The sequence below is a fragment of the Balaenoptera acutorostrata genome, chromosome 10 (assembly GCF_949987535.1).
Source record: "Balaenoptera acutorostrata chromosome 10, mBalAcu1.1, whole genome shotgun sequence".
NCBI classification, from domain to species: Eukaryota; Metazoa; Chordata; class Mammalia; order Artiodactyla; family Balaenopteridae; genus Balaenoptera; species Balaenoptera acutorostrata.
This window is the reverse complement of record NC_080073.1, coordinates 82200490-82209525: the sequence shown is the minus strand read 5'-3', so window position 1 is coordinate 82209525 and position 9036 is coordinate 82200490. Positions and strand designations below refer to the sequence as shown.

General features: G+C 42.0%; 1 protein-coding gene across 2 annotated transcripts in view; it reads right to left on the bottom strand.

The window, feature by feature from the left end:
- Positions 1 to 249: 249 nt before the first annotated feature.
- The window catches only part of EFHC1 (EF-hand domain containing 1), a 59237-nt gene continuing 50450 nt past the window's right edge, over positions 250 to 9036 (bottom strand). For both annotated transcript variants that reach the window (XM_007193871.3, XM_007193872.3), the window contains 2 exons: positions 1277 to 1487; positions 250 to 471 (listed from right to left, as the gene is read on the bottom strand). In XM_007193871.3, coding sequence (XP_007193933.2) covers positions 400 to 471; positions 1277 to 1487 — 283 coding nt within the window. In that variant the 3' untranslated portion in view covers positions 250 to 399. The remainder of the gene's footprint in view (positions 472 to 1276; positions 1488 to 9036) is intronic.

Sequence of the window (9036 nt, the reverse complement as noted above, 5' to 3'; positions counted from 1 at the left end):
AAAGGTCAGCCTTTTTGTTCTATTCAAGCCTTTAATGGAATGGGTGGGGCCCACCCTGGGGCCCACCCACATTGGAGAGGGCCAACTGCTTTACTCCATCCATCAACTCAAATATTAACCTCATCCAGAAATGGCCTCACAGACACACCCAGAAATGTCCAGGCACCCCATGTCTAGTCAAGTTGACACATAAAATTAACCATCACAACACCCCTATCTCCCCTCCCTAAATAAGGCACCAACCTTAGCTCCTACAAGATCCAATTTAATTTAGACTTCAGTGGTAAAAGAACCAAAAAGGAAATATAATTTCAAGAGCTCTGTAAATGCCTCTATGAAGAGTACAGGTATACGTAGGCCCAACCTCAAAATACCGTGCTGCGTTCTGTCCTCAGCAGGTCAGTTGGAGAAAGCACGGACAAAGTTATAGTAGTCAATCTTGTCTTCTCCGTGAGAGCACATCCTGATGAGCTGCGGGAGAGAGAAGGGGAGCCCGTGAGAAACAGATGGGCTGCTTTCAGCTCAGCTGCAGAGTGCTCTTTAGTGCCTGTCCCCTGCCTTTGTAAACCAGCTCAGGCTTTTTATATCCTCGGCTGATTCTGAAATGATCCTGTAAACCGGGTAGGTAGGTCAGAGTATCCCCATCTTCACGAAATCAAAGCTCAGATGGAGTAAATGGCCTGCCCAAGGTATCAGGTTTAACGTTTATAAGAGCACTGTCATTTCCAAAGCATTTTTGTTCTTATATTCGATTACAAGACTTTGTCCATCCAGTCAGCACAGAGTAAGACTTAGAATAGCAGGTTGCTGCTATCACAGCCTAACAGAAAAATCTAGTCATGTCACTGCTCAAACCGAGTCCCCTGAAACACCTGTGAGTGGCAGTAAGCACACTGACCTGCTGTGGCGACTTTAAGGACGTGTGCAAATCCACCCGCCCGTGCTCTCCCTGTCCCGCCTCCCCTGACTGCAGCTCCTCTCTCCCAGGTCAGGTCACAGACAGCACAAATGACTTAGAAATCGAAGGCTGGGTGTGCTGTCAGCCTGAGACTTGGGAAGCTAGATGGGCGTTTGGCCCACTTGAACTGCCTCCCTCACTCCTTGCTAATGTTCCCGTCTGAAAAACCCTCGTCTCCAACCTAGTTACACTGGCCCCACTGATGTGAACACCCCAAGTCTTCCCCAGTTAAAACGAAATACAAATGCAACTGCCTTTGGGAACGAGTGAGCGGTGCCCAGCCTCTGCAATCAACCCCCAAGAGGAACTCATACTCACCTCCTTAACCAAGGAATCGTCAACTGGGAGGTGAAAAGAGTCACAGATTTTAAAGAACGTCTCCCTGTCCACATGCCCTGAAGCTTCCTTGTCATAAATTTGAAACATCTTGCAGATGTTGTCCCTGCACGGGCGATCTTTCCCTTGCTTCTGGATCGTGTCTATCAGGGCCTCCAGTTCCTGCACGCCTGGGTCCTCTTCCGTTTGCTGGCTATGGAGAGAGGAGATGGATGGATGTGGTGTTTATTCTCGAATGGTCTAACCTTAGTGACCGAAGTTCTCACTTGGTGAAGTAGGGGAAGCATCTGATGACAAACAGCTCTGATGCTGAGCTGATCAATAACTGAACACTTGCCTGTAGGGGCTGGCAGATGGCTGAGCTCACGTCAGGAACCCCGACTAGGCTCAGCCTCCCTTGCTGCCGTCTATTAAATCCCTGCAAAGAGCCAAATCTACCACCACTACCACCCCCAAGTCTGGTGTTTGTGGGAGTTGCATGATTGTCATCATCTATGTTACAGCATCTAAAAATAAATGTTTTAGAAACAGACTTAAAAGTAGTATGATGGGGACTTCCCTGGTGGTCCAGTGGTTAAGATCCGCCTTTCAATGCAGGGGATGCAGGTTCGATCCCTGGTCGGGGAACTAAGATCCCACATGCCGCAGGGCAACGAAGACCTGATGCAGCCAAATAAATAAATTTTTAAAAATAGTAGTATGATGAAGAAATCAAAGAGGATCAAAAGGGAAATAAAATATCTAGAAGCAAAAATGGAAATACAGTTGACCCTTGAACAAAGCAGGGTTTAGGGGCATCAACCCTTCACACAGTCAAAAATCTGCATATAACTTACGGAACAACCACATATTCGGAGGGCTGACTGTATCTGCAGATTCAACGCATTAAGGATTGTGTAGTAGTATAATACAAATTTACTGAAAAAATGTGCATGTAAGTAGATGACACAGTTCAAACCTGTGTTGTTCAAGGGTCCCCTGTACTACACACCAAAATTTATGGGATGCAGCAAAAGCAGTTCTAAGAGGGAAGTTTACAGTAATAAATGCCTACATTAAGAAAAAAAGAGGGAGTTCCCTGGCAGACCAGTGGTTAGGACTCGGTGTTTTTACTGCTGTGGCCTGGGTTCAATCCCTGGTGGGGGAACGAAGATCCTGCAAGCTGCATGGTGCAGGCAAAATAAATAAATAATAGGAAAAAGAAAGATCTCAAATAAACAACCTAGTTTATACCTCAAGGAACTAGAAAAAGAAAAAAACTAAGCCTGAAGTTAGCAGAAGAAAGGAAATAATAAAGATCAGAGCAGAAATAAAGGAAAGAGAGACTAGAAAAATTATAGAAAAGATCAGTGAAACTAAGAGCTGTTTTTTAAGAAAAGATAAACAAAACTGACAAACTTTTAGCTTGACCAATTTTTAAAAAAAGAGAAAAGACTTAAAATCAGAAATGAGAGGAGACATTACAACTAATACCACAGAAATACAAAGGATTGGAAGAGACTTCTATGAACAATTACACATCAACAGATTGGATAACCTGGAAGAAATGGATAAATTCCTGGAAACATACAACCTACCAAGCCTGAATCATGAAGAAATAGAAAATCTGAACAGACCAATAACAAGTAAGGAGATTTAATCAGTAGTCAAAAATCTCCCGAAAAAGAAAACCCCAGGACCAGATGGTTTCATGGTGAATTGTACCAAACATTTAAAGAAGAATTAATACCAATCCTTCTCAAACTCCTCCAAAAAGCTGAAGAGGAGGAAACACTCCCAAATTCATACTACAAGGCCAGCATTACTTTGACATCAACGCCAAACAAGGACACTACAAGAAGAAAATTACAGACCAATATCCCTGGTGAACACAAAAGTCCTCAACAAAACACTAGCATACTGAATTCAACAGCACATTAAAAGGATCATACATCATGATCAAGTGGGATTTATCCTTACTATGCAAGGATGATTCAACATACACAAATCAATACACCACATTAACGGAATGAAGAATAAAAATCATATGATCATCTCAATAAATACAGAAAAAGCATTTGACAAAATTCAACATCCTTTCATGATGAAAACTCTCAACAAATTAGGTATAGAAGGAATGTACCTCAACGTTATAAAGGCCACACATGACAAGCCCCCAGCTAACATCATACCCAGTAGTGAACAAGACAATGATGCCCACTCTGTAAGATCAGGAACAAGACAAAAGATGCCTACTCTTGCCACTTCTATTCAACACAGACCTAGCCAGAGAAATTAGGCAAGAAAAAGAAATGAAAGGCATCCAAATAGGAAAGGAGGAAGTAAAACTGTTTCTGTTTCCAGATGACGTGATCTTAATACCATATATTAGTCTTTAGAAAATGCTAAAGACGCTACCAAAAAACTGTTAGAAGTAATCAACAAATTCAGTATACAAAACCAACATACAAAAATTAGTTGCTTTTGAACTTCTCTGGTGGCACAGTGGTTAAGAATCCACCTGCCAGTGCAGGGGACATGGGTTCGAGCCCTGGTCTGGGAGGATCCCACATGCCACAGAGCAACAAAGCCTGTGCGCCACAACTACTGAGCCTGCACTCTAGAACCCGCGAGCCACAACTACTGAGCCTGTGTGCCACAACTACTGGAGCCCGCGCACCTAGAGCCCGTGCTCTGCAACAAAAGAAGCCACTGCAATGAGAAGCCCGCGCACCGCAACAGAGTAGCCCCCACTTGCTGCAACTAGAGAAAGCCCATGCACAGCAACGAAGACCCAATGCAGCCAAAAATAAAATAAATTTATTAAAATATTAGTTGCTTTTCTATATATTAACAATGAACTATCAAAAGAAAAATCATGAAAACAACTTCATTTACAATAGCTTTTTAAAAATTACTTAGCAATAAATTTAACCAAGGAGGTGAATGGCCTATACACTGAAAGCTGTAAGACATTGATCAAAGAAACTGAAGAAGGCAAATGGAAAGATATTTTGTGTTCTTGAATTGGAAGAATTAACACTGTTAAAATGTTCATACTATGCAAAGCCATCTATAGATTCAATGCAATCCCCACCAAAATTCCAATGGCATTTTTCACAGAAATAGAAAGAAAATCCTAAAATTTGTATGGAACTACAAAAAACAAAATAAAAACCCAAATAGCCAAAGCAATATTGAGAAAGAAGAACAAAGCTGGAGGCATCACACGTCCTGATTTCCAACCGTATTACAAAGCTATAGTGATCAAATCAGTATGGAACTGCTATAAAAACAGACACATAGACCAATGGAATAGAACAGAGAGCCCAGAAATACGCCCACACATATATGGTCAACTAATCTTTAACAAGGGTGCCAAGAATACACAATGGAGAAAGGACAGTCTTCAGTAAATGGTGCTGGGAAAACTGGATATCCACATGCAAAAGAATGAAACGGGGTGGAGTCAAGATGGCGGTGTGGGAAGACACAGAGTTCCCATCTCCCCACAACTAGGGTGCCTGCTGGACGCCGGTGGGGGACCTCGACGCCCAAGGAGACAGAAGAACCCCCAAGCGAACTGGTAGGACGTCAGGGGACTGAGTGGGGAGAAGTGGAGGCCAGACAGGACCAGAGACCCTGAGGGGCGGCTGAGAAGGGGGAGGGGTTCCCACACCTGGAGGGACCCTCAGGGGCTCGGATCGGGGGGAGCACGCCCAGCATTTCCCCTGCCCAATTGGCCAGGGAAGTCTGCCTGACTCTCAGGCCAGGTCCTACGCCCTCAGAGGACCCCTGCAGGCCGAGGTGGCCCCGGGGGTGTAGGGGGAGAACAGGAGAGGCAGGTGGGAGGGGCCCTCCAGGACCGGCGGGTGTCTGCCCCACCCACTCGAGCCCAGGAAGCCTGCTGGGCTCCCAGGTGGGGTCCCCTGCCCTCTGAGACCGGAGGCAGGAGGGACGCCTGGGCCCCCTCTGTTGAGCCTAAGCCCCACCCCCAACAGCCTCCAGGACGTTTTCCAGCCCTGTGGGTCCTAAGCATAGGCCCTGCCCACCACCCAAACCCCACCCCTGCTTAGGCCCCGCCCTCCACAGCCAAGGCCTTTTCCACCTTTTTTTTTTAATTTTTATTTTTCTCCTCCTCTTATTTACTATTGTGGTTCTGTTTTACCTTCTGGTTGTTGTTTCATCTATATTTTTATTTTTATATTCTTTCTAACATATCTGTTAGTTTCCTAGTCTAATTATATTTTTTACTTTGTTATTGCTCTCCTTTCTTTTGTTTGCCGCCCCGCGCAGCTTGTGAGATCTTGGATCACGAGCCAGGGGTCAGGCCGAAGCTCCTGTGGTGGGAGCTCTGAGTCCCAACCACTGGACTAACAGAGAACCTCAGACCCCAGGGAATACTCATCGGAGTGAGGTCTCCCGGAGGTCCTCATCTTGGCACCAAGACCCAGCTCTACCCAACAGCCTACAAACTCCAGTGTTGGAAGCCTCAGGCCAAACAACCAGTAAGACAGGAACACAATTCCACTCATCAAAAAAAAAAAAAGATGACAAAAAAAATACATCACAGATGAAGGAGCAAGGTAAAAACCTACAAGACCAAATAAATGAAGAGGAAATAGGCAATCTACCTAAAAAAGAATTCAGAGTAATGATAGTAAACGTGATCTAGAATCTCGGAAATAGAATGGAGGCACGGATTGAGAAAATACAAGAAATGTTTAACAAAGATCTAGAAGAACTAAAGAAGAAACAAACAGAGATGAACAACACAATAACTGAAATGAAAACTACACTAGAAGGAATCAATAACAGAATAACTGAGGCAGAAGAATGAATAAGTGAGCTGGAAGACAAAATGGTGGAAATAACTGCTGAGGAGCAGCATAAAGAAAAAAGAATGGAAAGAATTGAAGACAATCTCAGAGACCTCTGGGACAACACTAAATGCACCAACATTCAAATTATAGGGGTCCCAGAAGAAGAGGAGAAAAAGAAAGTGTCTGAGAAAATATTTGAAGAGATTATAGTTGAAAACTTCCCTAACATGGGGAAGGAAATAGTCACCCAAATCCAGGAAGCACAGAGAGTCCCATACAGGATAAACCGTAGGAGAAACACACCAAGACACATATTAATCAAACTAACAAAAATTAAATTCAAAGAAAAAATATTAAAAGCGGCGAGGGAAAAACAAAAAATAACATACAAAGGAATCCCCATAAGGTTATCAGCTGATTTTTCAGCAGAAACTCTGCAGGCCAGAAGGGAGTGGCAGGATATACTTAAAGTGATGAAAGACAAAAACCTACAACCAAGATTACTCTACCCAGCAAGGGTCTCATTCAGATTCGACGGAAAAATCAAAAGTTTTTCAGACACGCAAAAGCTAAGAGAATTCAGCACTACCAAATCAGCTTTACAACAAATGCTAAAGAAACTTCTCTAGGCGGGAAACACAGAGAAGAAAAAGACCCACAAAAACAAACCAAAAACAATTAAGAAAATGGTAATAGGAACTTAATAACCTTGAATGTAAATGGATTAAATGCCCCAACCAAAAGACACAGACTGGCTGAATGGATACAAAAACAGGCCCATATATATGCTGTCTACAAGAGACCCACTTCAGACCTAGGGACACATACAGACTGAAAGTGAAGGGATGGAAAAAGATACTCCATGAAAATGGAAATCAACTGAAAGCTGGAGTAGCAATACTCGTATCAGATAAAATAGACTTTAAAATAAAGACTGTTACAAAAGATAAGGAAAGACAGTACATAGTGATAAAGGGATCAATCCAAGTAGAAGATATAACAATTGTAAATGTTTATGCACCCAACATAGGAACACCCCAATACCTAAGGCAAATGCTAACAACCATGAAAGGGGAAATCGACAGTAACACAATAATAGTAGGGGACTTTAACACCCCACTCACACCAAAGGACAGATCATCCAAACAGAAAATAAATAAGGAAACACAAGCTTTAAATGACACAACAGACCAGATAGGTTTAATTGATATTTATAAGAACATTCCGCCTGAAGGTAGCAGAATACACTTTCTTCTCAAGTGCACACGGAAGATTCTCCAGGATAGATCACATCTTGGGTCACAAATCAAGCCTCAGAAAATTTAAGAAAATTGAAATCATATCAAGCATCTTTTCTGACCACAACACTATGAGATTGGAAATCAATTACAGGTAAAAAACTGTAAAAACACAAATACATGAAGGCTAAACAGTGCACTACTAAATAACCAAGCGATCACTGAAGAAATCAAAGAAGAAATTAAAAAATACACAGAAACAAATGACAACGAAAACACGACAACCCAAAACCTATGGGACGCAGCAAAAGCAGTTCTAAGAGGGAAGTTTACAGCAATTCAATCTCACCTCAAGAAACAAGAAAAATCTCAAATAAACAATCTAACCCTACACTAAAGCAACTACAGAAAGAAGAACAAAGAAAACCCAAAGTCAGTAGAAGGAAAGAAATCATAAAGATCAGAGCAGAAATAAATAAAATAGAAATGAAGAAAACATAGCAAAGATCAATAAAACTAAAAGCTGGTTCTTTGAGAAGATAAACAAAATTGTTAAACCCTTAGCCAGACTCATCAAGAAAAAAAGGGAGAGGACACAAATCAATAAAATTAGAAATGAAAAAGGAGAAATCACAACTGAGACTGCAGAAATACAAAGGATTATAAGAGACTACTACAAACAACTATATGCCAATAAAATGGACAACCACAAAGAAATGGACAAATTCCTGGAAAGGTACAATTTTCCAAGACTGAACCAGGAAGAATTAGAAAATATAAACAGACCTATCACAAGTAATGAAATTGAAACTGTAATTAAAAATCTTCCAATAGGGGGCTTCCCTGGTGGCGCAGTGGTTGAGAATCTGCCTGCTAATGCAGGGGACACGGGTTCGAGCCCTGGTCTGGGAGGATCCCACATGCCATGGAGCAACTGGGCCCGTGAACCACAACTGCTGAGCCTGCGTGTCTGGAGCCTGTGCTCCGCAACAAGAGAGGCCGCGATAGTGAGAGGCCCGCGCACCGTGATGAAGAGTGGCCCCCACTTGCCGCAGCTAGAGAAAGCCCTTGCACAGAAACGAAGACCCAACATAGCAATCAATCAATCAATCAATAAATCTTTTAAAAAAAAAAATCTTCCAATAAACAAAAGTCCAGTACCAGATGGCTTCACAGGCGAATTCTATCAAACATTTAGAGAAAAGCTAACATTTATCCTTCTCAAACTCATCCAAAAAACTGCAGAGGGAGGAACACTCCCAAATTCATTCTACGGAAGCCACCATCACCCTGATACCAAAACCAGAAAAAGATATCACAAAAAAAGAATATTATAGACCAATATCACTGATGAACATAGATGCAAAAATCCTCAACAAAATACTAGCAAACAGAATCCAACAACATATTTAAAGGATCATACACCATGATCAAGTGGGATTTATCCCAGGGATGCAAGGATTCTTCAATATACGTAAGTCAACCAATGTGATACACCATATTAACAAATTAAGGAATAAAAACCATATGATCATCTCAATAGATGCAGAAAAAGCTTTTGACAAAATTCAACACTGATTTATGATTAAAAACTCTCCAGAAAATGGGCATACAGGGAACCTACCTCAACATAATAAAAGCCATATATGACAAACCCACAGCAAACATCATACTCAATGGTGAAAAACTGAAAGCATTTCCA